Consider the following 24,498-nt stretch of genomic DNA (forward strand, 5'->3'; position numbering starts at 1 on the left):
TACATTATTTTAATATTAATCATATTCAATGAAATATATTAAATTATATTAATAATATTAAATGGTTTATTTATCAAAAAGTTTTATTTAACTAATGGTTATTTTGTAACCGTTTCTAACATTCAGAAGAAGTGACCAAATTTGTGTACATAAAAGATCCCCATTAACACAAAAGAAATAAGCATTACAGCAACTGCATCTCTTCATTGGTATTCATTTTCTCTCTTCATTGTTCTTATTGTTTGTTTTGTAAATTGACATGATTTCAGGGTATTTTGGTGATAGCGATATCTTTGGCAATATGACAAAACACTGAAAAAACTCTAACATTTATTTTGTAGCAATAGTCTGTTCTTGAACTTAGTAAAACTTAAATATATTTAATATATAATAATACTACAATTCTTTCATTTCTAACATAATACCATGGTTAATTATACATCTGGTATTGTGTAACCACACCACCTCCACATGACTTAAGTCCATTTTTTGGAGCTAATTCCTCCACCTCTGAGCCACAAACTACTTCACTGTGTCTAAATGACTTATGTAAAGAACTTATGCCATATTATGGGTAAGTGCAGGATGTCATTACATAAACAAGTCAGAATATCATTATTATCACAATATTGATTTTTTGAAATTGTTTTAAATAATATGGCGATACTATTGAGAACAATAAGATATGGCACAGACCTGTATACACACGCACATACTGATTTACTGTCTTACAATGAGAGTTAAAATATATAAAATAAAAAAAAAAACAGTGCAGTCAAAATTCATTTATGGCAGGGAAAAAAAAAAAAAAAAAAGTTTTGCTCGAACATCATTATGACCTTGTAATGAAGAAGCAAATTTCAGATCACTACATGTGTGTGTGAATTAATGTGGAAAATGTATTTAATTTGAAATCTGCTCTCCAAAAAGCAAATCTAAACTCTAGAGTTTTCAACATTGGGGAAAAAAGTGTTCATTTCCATTTTAGTTTTGACCCTGAGAAATAAGGAAAAATACAGCAGCAAGTGTGTGAGAAAACACTGTAACACATTTGTGACTGCAGTCAACGTCTTTCTGAGCAATGTACTGCTCTCTGAAAACTGACTCTGCTAGGCTCCCGTTACAGGGATGAGACCTGAGGAATGCTCAAAGACACTTATAGAATCTCCAGCTTGATTAATTGGTGAGATCCGCTGCTTTATCTCCAGGATTGGTGGACAGACATGGCATGAGATTATAATGATGACCATTTTAGCACCCCTTTGAATACAACATGAGTGGTTTTAAGTCCTTTAGGTGACTGATCAGGTAGAAGAACCTTTCCTAGAGAAGTGCCATTCTGAGCATGTCAAGCTGCAGTGGTGTCCCAAAGTAGGTTAGTGACACATATTATAACACGTATGTAACGGTTGTCTAACTTATGTGTGTGTGTGTGTGTGTGTGTGTGTGTGTGTGTAGCTTTAAACTCTTGAATCACTGCTTCAGGGACATGACCAACAGACATTTGCACACCAGTGAATTACGAAGTGTGTGCTCTGTGTGAGTGAGTGCGTGTGAGAGAGCGAGAAAGAAAAAGATAGAGATCATTCAGTTCATTCCTATATACTCCAAGAGCAATCCAGGGCAGAACTGGGTCACATATTGGATTACAGAGTAATATTATTTATAGAAGTGGAAATATGCATCATTCTAAATTATATTGACTCTGTAGTGTAAGAAAAATGATTTAATTAAAAATTAATTAACAAAATAAAAGTAAAAAAATTTTTTTTTTTTTTTTTTTGGCCACAGTCTAAATAACTCCGGTCCTGTCACACCAAGATTACTGCAGAGATTTTTTCCATTAAGCATTTTCTTTACTACTAAGACCTAAAGAAATAATACCAAATTCACATCACATTAAAGAACAAAATATATAGATAAATTGTGTGATCAAAATTTGCCTTTAGCGTTTACAATCAATTGTTTCAAAAATGCAAATATTTTTGAAGACCCCTATATGAATGATCAGGTCTGCATCCTCTGGCTCAGTTTATGGCAACGTAACCTCTTTCACCTAGATATTTTGGTGGAAGTACTTTTTTGTTCAATATACACTTTTACACAATTTAATAAAGGCTCTATTCATCTGCTCTTTAGCCATCATCTTAGAATTTCATACGTACTTATATTTAGATATTTTAAGACCATAAACTGCTACTATTCATCAGTGGGAACACTGCACACTTGCGTTCAATGTTAATAATTCTTAGAGATTTAAAAGAAAATCTTACGTGGATCACAGCAAACTTAGAGATTATATCCTAATCTAATTTAATCAATACACACCCAATTCACTTACTCAATATTTTAGTTTTGCATTACTTTACATATTGCGACAGTTACTCTTTCATCTGGTTTTAGGGAGATTTTATGCAAATATGTTAATAAATTCACACATTTACTTATATGTATAATGTCTGCAGTCCTTTTTTTTCCTTTTTAAAACAGCCAGGAGGTAACAGTTTAATTCTGATATTGACACTTTTCTCCAAACACCCAACACAGAAGACAGTGGACCCAAACACACCCACACACACAAATACACAGAGAACTTGCTCCTTATTGGCCAAAGCTGACCCCTGCCCAGACAGCAACTACTGAAAATCCTCCACCCCTTAAAAGAAGGCAACAAACAACACACTATAACAAGCCACATATGCACAACAGCACACGACCACAACAAATCTTTAAAATTTAATTAGTGTTAAATTTACTACATTAAATTTACTTAGTGGTTATATAAAATACAATATCAGAAAACTTCCAAATACATTGCTGCTCATGACAAATTCTCATTAATATATACAACAAATGATAGCACAAGTAAATTTGTGTGAACCTGTTGTGTTATGACCCTCCAACATTCCATTAATTCTGCACCTTTTTTAAAGCTCTACTCAGCATAAGCTGCAGTTCAAAATGTAAAAAAAACATCAACAACACAGTGTTTTCTGAAGGTGAATGTGGTGACCGACTCAATAACTCTGTCTATTAAATGAATTTGGGCCTAAGTTTTGCTCTTTACTTTGATTCAGTCTCTTCAAGGGAATTTTCATAATCCTTAGCTTAGTTTTAGTGCCTAGGTTCATGTTTTATGTTAAAATTTACACCTTTAGAAAGATTCCTTAAACACATCATTTCATTTACTCAAGTGTTTTGAGATTTATAATTTAGGACCTATTGTTACATTTTATTACTGTTCTTATTATTCTTTAATATTGTATGTTGATACTATTAGAAGCAATGAATGTCAACTAAAAGGACACTGCACTATATACAGTGCCTTTCGAAAATATTCGGCCCCCTTGAACTTTTCAATCTTTTGCCACATTTCAGGCTTCAAACATAAAGATATAAAATCAATTTTTTGTGAAGAATCAACAATAAGTGGGACACAATCGTGAAGTGGAATGAAATTTATTGAATGTGTCAAACTTTTTTAACAAATAAAAAACTGAAAAGTGGGGCGTGCAATATTATTCTGCCCCTTTACTTTCAGTGCAGCAAACTCACTCCAGAAGTTCAGTGAGGATCTCTGAATGATCCAATGTTGTCCCAAATGACTGATGATGTTAAATAGAATCCACTGTGTGTAATCAAGTCTCTTTATAAATGCACCTGCTCTGTGATAGTCTCAGGGTTCGTTTCAAAGCGCAGTGAACATCATGAAGACCAAGAAACACACCAGGCAGGTCCGAGATACTGTTGTGGAGAGGTTTAAAGCCAGATTTGGATACAAAAAGATTTCCCAAGCTTTAAACATCCCAAGGAGCACTGTGCAAGCAATCATATTGAAATGGAAGGAGTATCAGACCACTGCAAATCTACCAAGACCCGACAGTCCCTCTAAACTTTCATCTCGAACAAGGAGAAGACTGATCAGAGATGCAGCCAAGAGGCCTGAATCCAATCGAGAATCTGTGGAAAGAGTTAAAGACTGCTGTTCACAAGCACTCCATCCAACTTCACTGAGCTCGAGCTGTTTTGCAAGGAAGAATGGGCAAGAATTTCAGTTTCGCGATGTGCAAAACTGATAGAGACATACCCCAAGCAACCTGCAGCTGTAATTGCAGCAAAAGGTGGCGCTACAAAGTATTAACGCAAGGGAGCCGAATAATATTGCACGCCCCACTTTTCAGTTTTTTATTTGTTAAAATAGTTTGACACATCCAATAAATTTCATTCCACTTCACGATTGTGTCCCACTTGTTGTTGATTCCTCACAAAAAATTTAAATGTAATATCTTTATGCTTGAAGCCTGAAATGTGGCAAAAGGTTGAAAAGTTCAAGGGGGCCGAATACTTTCGCAAGGCACTGTGTGTGTGTGTGTATATATATATATATATAAAATCCAGAGAGAGAGATCTGCATGGAGTGCCATTCCTGACATAACACAAGTGGTAAACTATCATTTCATTAACACTTGATTAACACTGATTACTTTTCACTGAACCTTTCTTCATTCAAACATTCAGCTATTTTCAAAACAGCAGAGTCTTGTGACTCTGTAGTTTTAAGGGAGTTTCAAAAAGCAGACATTCACTTTCCTCCAGAAGACCCGGTCACTGCTGAAGCATGACAGAGAGATTACTAACATGAGTCATGGCTTCTCCTTCACACACACACACTTCTGTAAGTAGAGCGGATTAGTGATAGGCCTTTTAACCCAGAAAGGCCAGGACGTCACTGAGATTGTTTTGAATTTTGTAACCAAAACTATTAAATGGGTGCAGCCTAGAAGAGTAGGTGAGAAAGGCCAGGGCCTATGCTATGAACACACCAATCCAAACATTACTGAGGACGTGACATTTTATATCTACATTTTTCTATATTTACATATATCTACAATGAGCACAAGAAGGGTCTAAAATGGATAATTAGAAAATTAATAACATGGTTTGCTTCTCCTATACAGTTCCTTGGAGAAAGACAATATGATTGTGAAAGTAATTACATACGTTGAAACAGGCCAGATATATATTCACTTTGGGAACAACTGGTCTACAGAGACATATTGATAATAGAAGGGCTGACTGAACAACCTTTGATACAGTAATGGAACGTTCATTAAGATGGCATCTGCGATTACCCTGAGGGGAAATGTTGAGTAGAATTTGGTGAGGGCATGTTAAAACTGGTACTGAAATAGGGCCCAGTTTAAGACGTGTCTAACACATGACAAGCTGACTTACAACTGGTCATGAAATTACACAGAACTATATAATTACATTACATGCAGTAGTTTTCTTCACCAAAGTTACTATTTCTGATTTTGTGAGATTCTGAAATGAAATATGCTACTACTTATTTGCATAACCACACCCTTTCCTAGACCACACAAGTACGTACAACTGCTATTGGTTCCTATCAAGGCTACATATTTTCATGCACAGTTCCCCTTAAATGTTTAGTTTGTTTTAAGTTATTCTGTAGAGAAATTACAACACTCACCTTACTGGACTTCCTGGATCTGGGCTTACTGGCACGCACCACTTTGGCAGGGTTCTGGGAGTCTGTCAAAAGGCAAACAGGAGACAAGAACACGAGTATATTTGTTTTTGTTTGAAAAAGAGACAGAGAACATGAACATGAGTGTGTACATGTGAGGGTGAGGGGGAAACACGGGCACATTGCAAAAAAACAAGCAGATTATATTTCAGAACCATGTTACTTTTGGAAAAACAATCTATTTGAGATAATACAAGGCACTAAAAATCAAGAAACAGACATGTTCTATTTATGGTTCAAAAAAAAAAAAAACTGAGCTCACTTTGCTGATGCCTGTGTGGCTTTATCCACATCCCCAAATGCCAGACTAGTCAGATAAATTACAGCACAAACCAACATTTGGAAAAAAGGTGGTACTCAAGAACCATGACACTACACGTCCGAAATGTTGTAGAAGCCCCAAGCAGTAGACTCTGGAGCAGTTGTAATGGAGCTCCTTCAGATTCCATAGGGAAGATTATTACCTCACCTCACTAATGCTCTTAGGAATGACTGCCATCAAAGACTCACAGAAACAAGTCACCATTCATTGGAGGAAAATGTTGGATGAGCAGGTGTCTACAAAATTGTGGCTATGCAGTAGATGTAAAATTACTACTGTTGTATATTGTCACAGTGACACTGACAATACACAGGAAATTAAACATCTAATATTTTGATTAAATTTTTCAAATGTATACATGATCAAAATACACCAAACTCAAAAAGGTGCTGTACTGAATTACAAAACTCCAGTACTGGGTAAATACTGAGCTTGGATTTGTTGTGCAAATATAGTTTTGACTGGTTGGATGGGATAGCATGTCTCATTCAATCAGAGGCTAGGACTCAAAAACATTCCATTTTCAGCCACATGCCAAAGCACTGCTGTCAAATGAACATTGAAAATATGTTAAACTTTTCTTTCATAGAGGATTAAAGTCTGAATACTTTATCTGCAGAATTAAAATACTGGGAAAAACACAAAAATGAAGCCTATGCAAAATAAATGGCACAAGGTATATGTAGTTTGTTTCCAATATGTTAAAGAAAAAGTACACTGCATAATTCATATTTACAGCACTGCACTGAAATCAATTGAAAGGGAGGGCTGGTTTGTTACCCACCTCCAAAAAGTTACACAGGGCAGTTTCAGCAGTGCTGAGCCCAGAGTAGCAATGACAAAGGCCCTATTCTGCCTATTACAGATTATTGGAGCAAAACAATTATATTGAAGCTGTAAATTAGAAACATTATGTAGCATTCCTTTAATATTTTATTTTAGATCAAGTTTGCATAAAAGCAGAATAGCACCGTACAATCTTCATTTCTTATGCTGATAGATTTTCTAAGAAGTTCTACTGAAGTAACTCAGTAGACAAAAGTAGGTGTCTGCACTTAGCTACTCTTATTGGGTAATGTTTTCCTCCAAAAAACAAGCGTTTACTGGAATATAGCTTTAAGATACTTCTCTAGCTATTTCCACAGGGTTCAGTGAAGGAGGTTGCCATGCATGATGTTTAAGTATACAGCAGCAGCAACGAAAACCAAAAGGCCACGTCTTCAAAAGTTTTCTGCCCCCTCCCTACAGCATGCTGACAGTGAACCCTGTTTATTCCTACACAAACGTCATTATCAGCACGCTTCTGCTGGCAGATAAAAACTGCAGCGTGTGCCCATGCTCCAGCACCTGCAGCGCAAGGTCAACCCCCCACGCCAGTCAAACATTAACCCAGCCAACACGCTACAGAACACTGGTTTCATTTTTTTTTTTTTTTTTTAAATGATGTTCAGTGCACAGAACGTGGACTAAACAGAGCCATCCTGGCTATTCATACAATAAAAGGGGCCCCACCAAAGGTATTTGCAGTGTTGTCCAGACACTTAACAAAAGCTTTAACCCTAGTCCTGCCAATCCTGCCCCTCGTTACTGTACCACCTAGACTGGAGAGAAAATTAGCTGTGCCTTTTACCCATAAAAATCTAAGAGTTATCACTGCTGTCTATGAAAAGTCTATTAGTAGTGAAAAGCACTACTAATGTTTATTTCATTTCCAGTTAAAAAACATTCATTACATACATCCTAAGTTATTCATATTTTGGATGAAAACAGAAAGCATACATTTAATTACACAATAGCCCCAACTGATAAAACAAATATCAGATCCCAAATCTTAATACCAAAACCATAATTAAAACATGGAAAATGGGTCTCCTGACAAGTCTGAAAAACCTGCTACAGCAACAGAACTCTCATCATAGGATAAACCATATTTAAGCTTTCACTGGAAATAAGGCTACACTTCAGCGTCAAAACATATTATAAAACATGAATGCAATTAATGCAAAATAACTAAAGCAAATATTAAATCACTCAAAAGAAAACATCTGGTTTGGAATAATTTAATTCTAAAGCAAATAAGGATACAAGAACTCTGCAGGTTATCCATCATTGTATATGGTCAGGATTACTAGGATTATTAGAAGCAGAAAATTACCCTAACACACTACTAGTGCTAAACTTTGGAAGTGTGTAAAAACATTCCTGTACGTTTCTAAAAAAATAAATAAATAAATAAAAAATACAGGCAAGTCACTTAAGATATTGTGAATCTTTCTACAAAATTTCCAAAGAAATGTCTGGAATGTAACTTCAGTAATGGTTTATTGAATGTTTTTGGCAGTGATAGGAGTGATCTCTAAGGGTTAAAGCAATGTAGTGTCACTCATTGCAAACAGTGCTAATCTAATAGGAATGCAAAGGGATTTCAACATTGCGGCCTTGCTTGTGCCTCTCTGCTAACAAGGCTCGACAGCTCAGTTGGTTGTCAGAAAGTCAAATGCACTTCTTTCTGTTGTTTCAACAGCAGCCACTTACAGCTTAGCACAGTAGTGAGGCTGAAATGCTTTCCATGGTTTGGAAAAGCCAGTAACTCTAAGCAACACTACGCATTAAGCAATCTTGGCCTTGGAATGAATCTCTAAAGCTGTTTGAGACTTCAAAACACTTATGGTTTCTCCCCCGAGTGAGAGACTCCTACACAGAGAGTACAGGGGATCTGCCAAGTGTGTGTAGATTCAACAGGCAAAGAGAAGGACGCCCATCCCAGGGTGTGTTTAGGGTCCATTATCACTGAAGTGAGGATGGTGTGTATGATAAGGCACTGGGCGCTAGCTAACACCACCGGGTGTGACCGAGCTTTTCTATGCAAAGCCCACTGATACTGGACCTACTGGCATCTCTCCCTGACTATACACCACCAAAAGAAGGAGAACTACACCCAGAAATATTAACCTAAAGAACATATTAAATACACACACACACACTACAATAAAAAATAAAAATAACATATCACGCATTTCTACAAGTAAGATATCAAATTCATCCTGACATTTAACAAAACCTAACTTAGTCCAATATGTAAAGAGCCAAGGGCCTTCTATTATACTGAATTTTACTGAGCAAGTTATTTTATTTCATTTGATAACTTGTGTTATCAGTCTAAACTGAGAATTCCAGCATTGTGGAATAATCACTCACTGGATAATATATATAATATAATATAATATAATTTAATCCTCAGTCACTGGACAATGCCAGATATATAATATATAACATAGTACCAAAACACCTGAAGAAATTTCACAATAAACAGTGTTCCTACTCAAAATAAACATTTAAATAAGCAACTAAAAACAGGTATAATTTAGCATATTGAAATATATAGTTATTAATTTTGATATATATAATTCCAATAGCAATATGCACCATATAAATCCACAGAAAAACTGCCAAGAACAAACAAGAAACCGGACATCACCATCAAACATAAATGTCTGAACTGACGAAAGCACCCTGTAATGATCATCAGTAAGTGACAGATACTATAAATAATGTATATTGAAATATTAAATATGTGTTTAAAAATCATATTACTGTTACTGAAACATTTTATATTTAGATATATATTGATATGTAATTATTGTCCTGCCCTATTCTACATAAAGTTTCACTATTTATTTACAGAGGGGGCATACCAAAATTGTCATAGTACCCACCCCTGCCTCTAAACTTCTGGTATTGGTATTACAAAAGCTCCAATCTCTGACCAAATTAAGACAGACAATTATGCAGTTAGTTTCCATACTCACTGAACACATGCATTAGAGTCACATAAGAGGAAAAAAAAAACAAGCTGGAGCATCAAAGTCTTTGCAAACTATAAAATACCTTTCAGTATAGTTCTCCCCCAGCATTACACGTGCCTAAAACACTACGATTAAGAGCCTTTCATGAACTTAGCATTTCCTTCATTATTACAGACCACCAGCTGTGACAAGCTGTCCCACAGGTTTTGCAACAAATCGCAGACACATGGGACCACCTGTACACAAAATGAACTGCGTATTTCACAGCCTATTAAACAACAAGGAGGAATCAGGAGACCTGCACAAAGACACTCATGCTGTTAATTTGGAGTACAATTTAAAAGTATTAAACTTCATTACAAAGGAAGTTAGTTAAAGTGTACTGTTACCGTTGATATCTTTGTTATTATAATTACAGGCTGTTCCACCTCAGCTTTAAGAGAGATTGACTTAGATTTTATAAAATATAATAACAATGTTAGAACAACATGGAATTAGTGTGTTAATCGAAGAATCGGCAATGAAATTTTATGTGAACTATTAATCTTACAAATACATCTGAGAAATAGTACTAAAGAACGTTCATGGGGAAGTCCACACTCAAACAGAACAATAACTGTGGGGCATTACAATTTACGAGCTTTCAAATAAAGTGGTGCAACTGTACTTTTATAAGCATTAGGCAGGATAACAAAATAAAAACATTTTACATTTTGTTTTGGTTCTCATGAGCCTGAAGATTTATAGCTTACATCCTAGCCATGTGGTATGTTTGGGTGTTAAAGTGTAAATTCCTTTAATCCATGCACCTTATTCCACTTTGCTGAAACCATCAGCACCTTTTCAGAGTACGAGGGGATTTACAAGGCTTTGACATTCAGAGGCCCGACAGTCACCTCACAGCTGTTGGTCCACACATAAACACACACACTCTACTGAACTAGCATTTCTGCTTGAGCCAGGTTTACTTAAACAATCCACACACACACAGGTTATCAGGTGTGAAGTACTCCACGTGATGCATCAGGAACAGCATCCACTGTGCATTTACGGTTGCTTCAAAACACCTGACTCAACTCAAGAAGACCTTGGTAAGAGGCATAACCTATGTATTTGTTTTTCCTCACATAGCAATACCAATAACATATCAGCACACTCAGAACACAAAAAAATCCTAACAAGACCAGGTGCAACTCCAAAGCTTCCATCTGTTCTTCTACTGTGAGAAGATAACTCTAAACTGTGGGTCTGAAAGGATGTGGAGGGGTCAAGAAGCCATTACTGAGAAAAAGAAATAGACACAATGGTAAAACATTTCATACCTGTCCAAAGAAAAACATTTATCTTCAAAATAGTAACATCTTAACTTTCAAATGGAACTAAAAATCCACAAAATGGAAACCAAAGGATCTATCCAGACATGCCGTTTCGCCCGGAAATGAAATAAATGGAGGCTTGCGTCTGGTTTTTACATATAATATAATAATTAGTGATGCATGATATATCGGCAGCCAATATATTATTTGGCGATATGTGGATTTTCTTAGTTATTGTTATCGGTCCAATACTGGAATTTTAGCCGATATTATAACTGATAACTTGCTGCCTTTTTTATGCTTGTGCATATGCACTGGTGCCTGTAAATACACAACTATGTTGTGTTAAAGTTTTTTTTCACAGTTTCTGCAGAGAACAGTTTCTGGAATTAAATTTCTCCATCGTGAAAACTAATTTTAAATTTCAGTGATGCTCAGTATACGTACACACAGAGAGCCGTGTAAATACACACAGCAGGGTAAACGACAGAAATATACACTCAAATACCACAGTGCAGGAACCCTTATATAAAACACATGTAAACAGAAATAGAATCATTCAGCGTCTGAATTTATTATTGAAACACAATGAAAAACGATTACAAACAGTCTCTCTCTCTAACCCAGTGCTGCACTAATTAGCGCAACTCTAGAAACCATTCATGCAGAACCAACAGTAAATCTTTGATAAAAAATATAGATGAGCTACAAATAATATACTAATTTGCTTTAAAACATTCATTATCTGTAACTGCTTATCCAATTTTATTAAATTGACAGAAAAACCAGAGCTTGCTACGGAAATTCTTGAACGCAACCGTGAAGTCACTGGTGGACAATAGCTGAACAACGTCGCGGTAAAACACAGTTATGACTGACTGTTATGACAGTACCTAACTAGCTAAATAACAAACATTATTCATGACAATAGCCGAGCAATAAGCTAAACTCAAATGTAGAGGTACCGTTATTCTTGTAAATGTGATCGAAGTCAAACTCAAATTCATCCGACACTATAAACCTCTGTAATGCAGCTACGTAGCCGAGTATAATCTGAGCCACCGAGTTTAGCAAGTCAAGCTAACGTTAACTAACACCAACTAAAACAGGTGAAGTAAGTGTACTTACCCTGTTTACCTCCATGTTACATGCCCATATTGTTGGGAAAGCGCCAGTGAAATGAGCTACAGATAACGGAGTGAGCAGATGGTCCTTTCCAAAGTGCCCGTTTAAAGTTGACAAATTTAGTCCATTTTCTGGATATTTTGGGATCTTTGGGCCATTTGTGCACAGATGTCCCACTGTACATTGAATTATTGCAGCCAAAAACAACACACCTTTTTGTCATTTTGCATTAAATTAAGTGCAACTTCTAGAGTTGTTGTCCACCATCTACGTCACAGGCAAGACGTCTATTAGAGTTTCCGAACACCGTTGGGGGGGAGGGACCAACGGTCTTTTAAACCTTTTTCCTTGAATTAGTAAGAAATAACATGTTTTCTGACTATCAATAAACACAAGTTAGGAACTCAAATTCCACTGTATTTATTTGTTTGATACTTTCATATAGCTGGTGCTTAGCCTTTAATGTTTTTATCGGCTACTCCAAGATACAAATTATCAGTTATTGAATTGGCCCAAAAATGCAAAATCGACGCATCCCTAATAATATTGTATTATCAGCATTACAGGATATATTTAAATATCATACCATTTCCCCAAATTTACTATTTAAAATATTTATTATAATGCAAACGGGCTTGGGAGTGCATGCAGTTTTTAAAGAAACAAACCCTCTAAGTAGTTTAATGTGTTATAAAGAGAATAATCTCTTCTTGACTTAACTTGCAATTGCACCCTCATGCTGACTTGTGTATGTGTGTGTATTCGTGAGTGTGTTAGGGTCTACAAACGCTTCCTTTTGTCATTGTTGGTTACTGTGCTGAGGTCATGCTGACAAATTTTTGGCGTTCAACTGGCACAAGCATCACACAGATATGCGTGGATTCTCTGTTCTTTGAGAGATATTTTCCTAGAAAGACATCTTTTTTTAACAGCGCGTGGTTCTTTGGACTCTGCATTACGCAAACCTACAGTTTAGATCTGACCCTGGAGCAAAACTGACAGTCAGTGCAAAATAACTTGCCAGGGGGTATTTGAGGACCACTGCACATCAACGGGTTCAATTTAGCCTTTAGGTCCAAGCAATAGTCCTTATAAATCTATACATCCAGCAATGAAGCTTATTGTTCTTATTGGGGGGAGGGGATGCCTACTTATGCCTGTGTCCTAAATGCTGCATTTTGACCAAACAAATTTCCCTTTTTTTGGATAATAAAGTATACTTTGACTTATAATAATAATAATAATAATAATAATAATAATTATTATTATTATTAGGAATGCACTAATATCACAGGCTGAAAACCAGAACTATTCATAAAAAGCTAAATATTTTGGCTGTTTTTCTACACTTTATATCTCGAATATCTCAATCAAATGAATATCTACAATCTCCTATAATCTTGCAATGGGGTCACCAGGACTAAGGCTAGATAGACCAAGTCCTGTATCTTAAGCATGTGTTCTTTATAAAACAAGTCCATATGTATCAACAAACAAATATGCTTCTCTTTTTCATTCATATGCGTCTAGTCGTTGTCCAAAGGAAAAAACACGTATCTGCAAATTAGGACGTTTAAAGGAGAAGGGGAAAAACCTTCTTAATTTCAGTAAAAGCCACTGTAAAAAGATTCCAAGTTATTTTGGAGCATTTCTATTGGTTTACTGAACATTAAATTCTCACATAATATGAAGGACAGCTGCTGTGTTCAAATGTTGTAAACTAAAAATCCACAAAAACCGATACATGTTTTTCTTTGGACAGCAAAAATATACATTTGAAACACGGGTGTGCAAAACACAGGAGACTTACTCAATCAGTCAGCAGTGATTTTACATGTTACACGTCCAGTATGATTCACATTTCAGTATGAGACACATTTCACTCGATAAAATATAGTCTGAGCGACTCACAGCAGCCTGTTCACACCAAATTTCCTCTGACACTTCAAACCAGCTGTAAATTTATCTTGGAGTCTCAATAGACTTGTGGTTTAGAGATTTCCTTTAATAAATGACAGAAGACAGTGTGGCTGGACAGACACAATCCACAGTTTAAACTCTCAGAATCAGGCTTCATAATTTCACTTTGTCTTTTTAACCCCACACCTCACACACACACACACACACACACCTTTGTGCAGATTTAGTAAATCAAATATTGTATTCAGGCCCATTTTGAGAATAAACTGTGACTGCATTAACAAACATGTTTTTTACTTAACATATGCCCAGGTGGACATGTAAAGCTAAAGTAATGGTCTGACTGAGCTGATAAAGCTTCACGAGCTTCTGAATTGAGGAATGAAGAATCTGATTAGCGGTTCAATAAATCTGCAGGTGAATCAGAGGCAGCTCAACTCTCCTTGCGACTCACACACTACTACTGCACATATTTAGACTCCTTGACATTCGCTTAACTCACACAATATTAATGCACACTCGTAGGAATAAACCTGGCTCTAATGAGGTACTTAATAAATAACAGGACACTAATATTAAAATAATAATAATAATAATAATAATAATAATAATAATAAATTTATACTTATAAATTTAGTGCTGCTGCCAAATGTTCGCAAGCTGTGTATGTCATTTTATGTGTACAGTTTGTCTGTATGAGGCATGATCTGTCAAGCAATGGCCAGTATCCATCATACACTATTAGCATTTAGAGAGAAAATATTCAAACTGATTCTCCCTCTGTAACCACACAAACTTTTTTTTGCTATCTCTGACTCTGTAATTTTGCTCCCAGAGGCAGGCTTCAAACTGCCCCTCTAAGGAAAATAGGGCAGAGGTTCAGCCATTTCAGATTTAGCTCCGGCCTCATGCGGCACTCGCGCTGGTCACTTGAACCAGAGAAATCTAATCACTGCCACCAAGTCTCTGAGAAACTCCACCAGCAACAACGCCACTCTCTAAAGACAGGGAATCCACTAGCAAGAAAGGGACATATCATCACATAATGTAATATTTATGCAGAATAAAAATATAAGAAAATTGTGAAATAAAATTCTGTGCACAAGTTTTTTGTAAGTGGTGTGAAATATGATATATACTTAACTGCCCAATAATGTTGAAAAGTTTTTTTAAAACGAAATTAAAAAATAACACTTTTTTTTAAAAAAAACAAAAAAAAAACCTTGCTAATAGAAGCAAAAATGAGAAGACTTCACCAGAAACATGAATTTTTAAAATTTTTTACCTTAATTGCAAACAGTATACTCTAGAAATCAAAGCTAATAAACAATACATTACATATCCAGCAGGTGAAGGCAAGTAGTGTAAATTTCGGCCTCATCTAACATACTTGGTGTCAGAAGTTTCCTTCATTAGTTTAAGCTCTGTAGCTTGAAGGCTAATGTAGCTAACAATTAATGGAAGCTAGGATAATGTTAGCGTAATATAGTCTAATGCTGTATCCAAAATGGCTCCCTAGTCACTATTCCCAATATTATTCACTATATAGTGCACTATTGTATGGAACCGACAGCATGTCAGAAACTGCACCCTATTCACTAAATAGTACACTATTTTTGGGTTCTGCCATTTTGTATGGTCCTAGTGCAGAATTTTCAATGCACTGAAACAATTCCAAAATGCACCAAAAGTTAGTGTACAACCCATGTACACTAGCTGACATTAGTGGATTGCAGATACCCATAATGCATTGCGTTGTTTGGTTAAAAACCTGCATGAGTTAGCATCCAAAATCATTCACTACCCTCCTGAATTATATCATAACAACATAGATCACAACAAATGTCTCAAACTGCTGACTTGATAATTAACACTGTAGAATAATCTGCTATCGATAAACATAAACAGAAGCATGCTAATTTGGGTATGTTCATCTTGTGCCTTGAGCAAAAAACTTAAGCAAACTTTGTAAATGGATGGTTGCCCCCCAATAGAGGAAAAGAATTTGATTTTTCAGTGAACTATCACTTGAATACAGCTTTTGAGAAGCTAGAGCCTGACATCACATCAAAACAGGAAAAAAAATTGAATAAATTAGTTAATTCTAAAAAAAATAATAAAAACATATATAATATAAAATGACATATAACATATATCCAGCTCTTTGCTCTGAATTCAACACTAAACATCAGCCTTCCACTTCAGCGTTGGAATGATGCATTTTAATTTTAATGTAAGTTTATCTGTTCCAAAAGAATCATTCACAGGTCCAGAAATTATTTAAGATGCAACAGACAAACAATGGAGCTCAGCTCAATAAACAACACACATTCTCTGACATGAGATATGAGCCAGTCACTCTCACCATAGGTTAATTCTCCTAAGTGCACTGAAACAACTCAACAGGCTCAAAAGCAAAATGCATTAAAAGTTTTCAGTACATTGCTGCACAGTTAAGTTCATGAATATTGACTTGCAATTCATTCAGAGTGGTCTGATATTAAATGGGTAAAGGTATTTAAATTGATAGTAGAGTACTTCTAGAGTCCCAGATTTATACTGATGATAAAAGAAATCAGGGGTTTCAGTGTCTATAATGACAACATATTAATTTTACTTACTGTCAAAACCATCGGATTTACCATCTTAATGTTAATTATGGTAAACGAGTTGTAAAGATACAAATATAAATATACAGATATACAATAAATAAATAAATAAATAACATATGATTTAAGCCAAAACCATTTCTCCACACTTAAACCAAACAAGGCATATTTGCAAACATTCCTTTAAAGCAAAAAGCTTTTAGACACGTGTGCTTCCTTTCCTTCCTAATGTAGATCTTAAACTCTGAATTCTGCAGACAAAACTGGTGCTATTCCCCTTTAAATGACCTAAAGTACATTGTGAGCGGACGAATGGGAGGAATGAAAGTGAACCACTTTTAAAAACCCAGAGAAATATGCCCAAATGCTTGAGCATTACTGAAGTTACTGTATGACAATAGAATTTTGTCTGTAACACTGAACAAGTGCAGTAGGCCTACAACATGCATCCAAACACTAATGTAACCGTCCGGAAACCGTTTTATTTACTCTGCTTAACCAAAATTACTATGACCAACACCAAGATAGATTTCAGCCCTCCAGTCAGATGAACTCTGGTTGTGGAGGGCCAGAAAAGTTTAGTGATTTCCACACCAAATCAAACCCATTTGTCAAAATGAAAGGAAAATTTCTCATCTTTTACTAAATGTAACCAAAGAACTAAGATATGTTTTGTGTATATTTTTCTTCTTTAGGTCTGCAAAGCTATTGTAGCAAACATGTGCTTAAATATTACAAAAATAAATAAATAAATAATTATAATAATAAAGAATTTGCATGGTGATAAGAATATGGCTAATGTGTCACATGCTTCAGCTAGGGTGAAATTGTTAAGTAATGCCTAATAATCTCAATTATGAGGGTTCTGACACTATGACATCACAGCTTATATACAGGACCAGGCTGGCAATGGTGTTTGACCACATCAAAAGGTAAGAGAGTGCTTCATTGTCTGAAACCACATTAAGTAAGTCTAAAATTATTTAAGCTCATTTTGGCACATGCACAACACTGACTAGCTACTACTAGCCTTAGCTATAAACAGGTAAACAAACTTTAGACACTAAACTATATTTTGGGTAAACAGTAGATGTCGGATTTGTCAATGAACTTATTTGCTAAATCAAATTTGAGATATTATGAGTTTGTTTCAATGATGTTAGTCTCGGATTATAAACAAGTGTCCTGCTCTCATCTTTGATTCCACAACTTATCATTCAACTTGCACTTCGGCAGAGCAGCAGAGGACACGTTTTTATTGTGAATGAAAGTTCATCTCTTTAGCTGGACTATCGCTTTAATGACAAGGTTTAACAGCGGGGAAATGACCACACCATGTCAGGCCTCTGTGCGCCCCTGTACAGCATCGGTGTCGGCTGGAGTTGCAGCTGTCAGCAACTCCACGTGTTCTCCGCCTGCAATCTGATCACACAGGCTTGGTGGAGGGGAGGGTTAGTGGTTAGAGGGGGAGGGTAGCCTCGCATTCTGACTTCATCAGCAAGTCTGTCCTGATAGATCCCGGTGCTTGTCAATAGACATTAAAGCTTATTTCTTTCACATGGCATGCGTTTGTCCTGCTGTTCACATTTAAAGGCCTTATTTGGTCACTTCTGGAGTGCTCTAGGTCGAACCGGACCACGCTCCAGTCTCATTAACCTGCAGATTATGTATATAATGAGTATAACAAGCTGAGAGATTGCTTGTGACAGACAAATAGAGGGATTACCTTTAGAACTAGAAAGAGTTTGTGCAGAGGACTGGTTCTATCAGATGACCTGAGGGGGGTATTTGTGACACCGGACTTATTTACAGCCTGGCAGGCAAGACCATATGTCTGACAGCCACGAACTTGAAGTTACAACTTTAAACGATAGGTTTAGAAGCCAATTTATTGTTTTTTGAAGTGGGGGAAAATAGCAAGAAAAAGCTATATAGTTGAGGTGCTTGGACCTCTACAATTGTACAATATGTCTCCAATATGCTCATATAAGGTGAGGTGGAGTTGATTGATGTGGGTGTAAGTTGACTACACTACACTCTCTGCTTGTCTCTGTCTCTCATTTCTCCTTTTCTGATCATGATGTTCATCTAGAGTCGGGAGCCCCATTCAAATGACAAGCTTTGTTGATTTTCTAAGTGAAGTAAACACATCCTCTACATTGGACACACTTCTGCACATTTTAAAGTACACTTAGAGTGTGTGAGGAGGGGTTATGGCACACATTATGTGTCTTGTTTTCCCCCCACAATAAAACGTAAAGCCAAAAAAATCTAAATTTAGCTTGCTCCTTGAACAAATGTTATTGTCAATTATACAAGGAACAAAACCTATCATTTGAGGACCAGGAGTGTCCCAGGTTTTTCTTGAATAACAGCAGTGCACACAAACCTCTGACATTCCCAAAGCAAATGAAACAGCCAGCAACATATCTTACAACAACATGTGCTTATTTCATTAGATGAACCATAATAAATAACATATAAAAAACTCATCAAAATTAATTACTTTCTCTCGTGTCCTTGACTAAACTTTACTTACCAGGCCACTTCTAATGTAAGAAAAACACCGTACACAAACATGGCTTACGTTTCTTGACCTAAACGTCCGTTCCACCTTAAATAGTGCAGAAGTTAGGTGAAACTCATACCATTTAAGGTGGAATGGAAAATCCGAATAACAACCTGGTGAATAAGCAGGCAACCCCAGCACACAGAGCTAATCGACTGCTTTTAAGATGATGACAACGACCCTGCTGGGAACTTGAAGTGCTGCTAAATTAAACACATGAAGTTTAAAGAGTGAAATAAAGCTCTGGAAGTACCAGTTTGAGAGTTGGGGGAACATGTGTTACTCTTCCTCGTCCACGGGTTCACTTTGGGCGGCGGAGCCTCCAGCACTTTCCCCTTGTCGTTTTCGATCTCTTTCGTGTCCTGACTCGTCGTGCTCGGCTCGGTTTCTTTTTCCATCGCTTCGTGTTGGTTTTCTCCGTCGGCTTGCTCCGCTTTAACCTGCGGGGACTCGACTTTGACTCCGGGGTCGTCTCTACTTTGCTCGCCGTCCCTCACGGCCGAGTCGACGGTGGACATAGTGGCGGTGCACGAGCCAAGCACGCAAACACGCTGCAAACACACGGGTACAAATCGTGAAGGAGAAAAACAATTAAAGAGTCGTTCAGCCCTCTAAAAAAGACACCTTGGTGCTTTTTATTCAACTAAAAAGTTTATCTTCGAAATACAAGCCATTTGGGATGAAGCGGTTAAGAAGAAACACGAAATAAAACAAGCAGCGATAAAGCGATTTGAAGCTCTTTCTTATCGACTTTGACGTTTCGACTGTTCACCTAAAAGGAAACACTGTGAATAGCAGCAGCCACGAGTCTTTGACGATCTCTTTGGCGCTTCCCCGTGGCCGCATGGTGGTACTGCAGGACACGACACGGCGGATGCTCTGCTGCCGCTCCGTGGCTGAACGCCAATACTGCAGCATGTTTGCAATCTGACACGTGGCCTTCACTGTCCAAAACAACTATCTCGTTCAATGTGGGAAAGACTCAATTCGATTTCACTTGTTTCCTACATATAGAACTTCACAGGTATGATACGTTTTATAAAGACTTTGTCCCCAGACATGAATTATATAATGTCTGGTTGAAGAAAGTCACTCTAATATGCTACACTCACTGTGCAGTTTATCAGGTCCCTTTACCATATTAGTGCATTTCATAGTTCTATAATCACAGACTGATGTCCATCTGTCACTCTGTATATTTTGTTAGCCCACTTCCATTCTGTACTTCAGTGGTCAGGACAACACCAGGGCAGGTATTATTTACATTTCCCTTTCCCTTTACTACAGCAGACACTTATCCAGAGTGAAATGCTACACAACAAATGCAGATACCCAGGTACTTCATATAGAGAAACAGTGCAGTTCAAAATATTTCAATAAAACTGAAGGTATAATGAGACTAATGTGGTGGTAGTGTATTACGGTGTTGCGCTGGTATGAGTGGATCAGACACAGCAGTGCTGCTGAAGTTTTAAGCAATGTCCACTCACTAGTCACTCTATAAAACACATCTGCTTCATTGGTCCATCTTGTAGATGTAAAGTCAGAGACAGTAGCTCAGTTGCTGTATGGTTCATCTGGGTTGTCCTCCTGTCCTTCACAGATTACAGAATGCTGGTCACATGATGCTTTTGGCCGGATATTTTTGGCTGGTGGAATATTCTGTCCAGAATTGATCCTGAGGATTTAAAAACTGCAGCAGCACTGCTGTGTCTGATCCACTCATACCAGCACAACACGGTAACACACAGCAACTACATCAGAATTTCTGAAGCGCTGAGAATGATCCACCACCCAAATCGTACCTGCCCTGCGTGGGTCCTGACCATTGAAGAACAGGGTGAAATGGGTCTACAGCTGTATGCAGAGAAACAGGAGTACAGTCTGTATTTGTAGAACTAAAAAATGCTCCTGTGTGATCAAAGGAACTGATCAAATGAACAATGAGTGTAGATACAAGGTAGGTGTTCCTAATCCAGTAATGGTTCAGTGAAGTATCTGTCCAACTCAAAGAACAGGGAGGTTTTAGCAAACCACAGCACTAAAATGTCTCTTATGGTGTCCCTCAGGGCACATTTTTGGCCCTCTTCATTTGATTAATTATATGCTTACACATTTAGATATTATCCACCAACATGATCTCCAGTTTCACTCCTAAGCATATGATACTCAGATGTTCATCTGCATCAAGGCCACTGACTCGCTGATTATCTGGATGGTTGATATTAACAAATGGATGACTAAGAATGTAAAAATCAGTAGATATTCTTATTGAATCCCATCCACCTTTAAGAAAATTGGTCAACCCACACTATCTACCCAATCAAATCTGGATTTTGTTATATCTTTTGGATTTTATAATTTTGGATTCTGCATTTTCTTTGGATGCGCATATCGACAATAAACTAGTCCTCATGTCCAAATGAGTCCTCATATGCACCAGATAATGGGAACACATAACTCCTACTAAGTTAAGTGACTTGCACTGACTTCCAGTCCAATAATGCATACAGTACAAAATACTACCCTTGTTTTTCATATTTGAATTGGGCCCATTGGCTATATTTAGGGCCTACCCGGGAATCACACCCTGGAGGGGGCGCCAGTTCTTCACAGGGCGTGTGTGTGTGTGTGTGTGTGTGTGTGTGTGTGTGTGTGTGTGTATATATATGGGGATGAATTAGTGTGGAGACTGCAAATTTCATATTCACTGAGTTTATACACACAGCTGGTTATTCCCTCATTTATAAATGAATTGCTTCTTTCATAAGTATTTTTATTCAGACTCTAAAGAATGAAAATGGAATTTAGTTTTCTATTGTTATATTGTTAAAATCAGTGATAACGTGTAGTAAAATAATTATGCCCCACGTTGTGGCAGCATAAATACTACATAGTGGAGTCAGTGATAATGAATTATTATTTGATTAATAATAAATTATTTATTTCACTTGGTGAAGCTCTATGTTTGAGAACCATTAAGTAATATGTAGTGTCTTTACCTGTCCAATTTTAGCTTGGACATGTAGGATGTCATGTTGGATGACTTTACATATTACATAGCAGAATTAGCTAGAATTAATTATTATTTATGAATTATGCTCATTGACCCACCGTAGGTTCTTGGCTTCAAAATTGAATCTGAACTAGAAGTAATAATTCTGTACAAGAAAAGTGCACACAAACAAATAACCAAGGACAGGTTTTATCACACAACTGATTTATTAAATGTAATATCAAATAATGAATATTGATTATACATTCATATAATGAAATGGATTACAGTGACACATGAGGGAGCAGGGATATTAATATATGAGGGAATTTCTCTATGATAATTACCCTAAATTCTAAAAAGGCTATAGTTTATCCAAGCAAAGCATTCAGAACCCATCTCCTGAGCTATGAAAGAAATGAAACCATGTGACCTTTCATTATTCCTGGAGATGGACTGGAGATAGCTGGGAGTATGTCACTGACGCGTGGTGCTTTCCGGCGCGGGCTTCCCGAAAGCACTGCAGACGCAGGCCATGTAACATGGCACCCGTGGCTGTTCCTCTTCTCCCTCTTGGCCTGAGACATGGCTGGAGGCGTTCTGAAGGTCTCTGTGGGAATTCTCCGTCATCGCTGATCTGCCCCCTGGTGAGAGACACTTCCATGCAGATCTCTCTGGGGCCTTTGCTCAGATCATCCTGAGGGAGCATGTGGCCTTCTTCTTCGTCGCTGATCCTGACGCTCTTGTCACCACTTTGAGGGTCAGAGGTCTGAAGTCTCCTTCATGCTCTGGGCATAGCATTGAACTTTGCTGGAATAAACTATAGTTCTTTTAGACTATAGTTTTTTCAACTAGAAATAAAAATTAAACTTCTGGTTGGAAGTTATGGGTTTGTTCTGTCTGGACCCTGCTTGAGGAGCCCAAGACTATTTAAGAGAGATCCATAAGAGTGTCTGGAAAGCTTTTGACGAAGCCTGAAGAGAGCTGAAGAGCTTAACTCTGAACTGAGAGCCCTAGAGAGAGCCATTAACTCTAAAGGAGTCTAACTGACTGAACTGACTGAAAAAAACTTGCTTCTCCATCTCTTCTTGTTCTGCTGTCCTTGTTCTGCTCTCTTCTGTTCTTCTCTCCCTACATTTTCTTTCTGTTCTTCTCTTGTTCTTAGTTCTGTTCTGTGTTCTCTGTGAGTTTTTCGCGCCACTAGTTTTTAACCAGATTTTAGGAAACCCACCTTGAATGCCTGATTGCTCCTCAGGGATTGAGGATTGGAGCATCTCCTGCTCCTGATTAGATGTTTCCTGTACCCAGGTTTCCTGTTCCTTATGACACGCAAGACAAAGACTTAAGGAAGATTCATTTTCAATGAATATCCCAGAATTTTGAATCATACATTTGCAATATAAAAGATTATATGTTAACACAAAGTAATATCATTCAGACAAAACCATGTTTTACATCATTCTTAACTTAATAACACACAGAGTATGTGGCTACCTTGGTTCCTACATAAGTTCATATGAAAAGTTGATTTTAAACACATGTAAATTAAATCCACCAATTTTGATTGTCTAAATGGAATTAATTTCACACAGTGGTACACATATGTAACTTCAAACTGTTTTAAACCAATGAGAATTTTGAGAGTTTGAGAATTTCTTAATTTACACAGAGCATAAACTGATCCTTGGGAGTGTCTCTGCTATCACCAAAAATTCCTCTCTTGACCCTATGAGACCTTGGGTCATAAACTGTCCTGGAGTGAGGTTTACGATCCTTCTCCGCTCGGTTATCTCACATTCCGATCTGGACTGTGCGGAGAAGAGTGACTGAAAGTGAAGAGAGGTCTTTTGGCATATTAAATCCCAAAAAGTCAAATTTCTTATTAGAAATTAATACAAATGATATCATCATACCACACTACACTGAGAGTAATAACCATACTGGAACCAGAGTACATGCGTAGGACAGCAGGAGAGTGTGTTACAATTTTTCTTTTTAAATTGTCATCTTGTGCATTTTTTTGTGCTTTGTGTTCATTGTGCATGAAAATGTACACCAATGATGTTGTGTTTTAAAACATCCATCATATCAGTGAAATTCAATGATGAATCGGTGATTTACATAAAAATATTGCTGAAACTTTTTTTAGTATCCCCATTATTACCAAATTATTGTCAAATTTTAAATCCCCCCTTTAGCTATTTGCTGAACTGTGCCTTTCACATTGAATTTCCCCAAGCTAGAGAATAATAAGTGTGCTCTCAGGACTCTCTGCCTCAGGTGTC

General features: G+C 37.0%; 1 protein-coding gene across 2 annotated transcripts in view; it reads right to left on the minus strand.

Moving 5' to 3' along the window:
- The window catches only part of larp1b (La ribonucleoprotein 1B), a 53,736-nt gene extending 33,760 nt beyond the window's left edge, over positions 1-19,976 (minus strand). For both annotated transcript variants that reach the window (XM_066672185.1, XM_066672175.1), the window contains exons 1-2: positions 19,472-19,976; positions 5,495-5,556 (exon numbers count right to left, since the gene is read on the minus strand). In XM_066672185.1, coding sequence (XP_066528282.1) covers positions 5,495-5,556; positions 19,472-19,736 — 327 coding nt within the window. In that variant the 5' untranslated portion in view covers positions 19,737-19,976. The remainder of the gene's footprint in view (positions 1-5,494; positions 5,557-19,471) is intronic.
- Between the last annotated feature and the right edge of the window lie 4,522 nt (positions 19,977-24,498).

Source organism: Hoplias malabaricus, chromosome 1 (assembly GCF_029633855.1).
Source record: "Hoplias malabaricus isolate fHopMal1 chromosome 1, fHopMal1.hap1, whole genome shotgun sequence".
NCBI classification, from domain to species: Eukaryota; Metazoa; Chordata; class Actinopteri; order Characiformes; family Erythrinidae; genus Hoplias; species Hoplias malabaricus.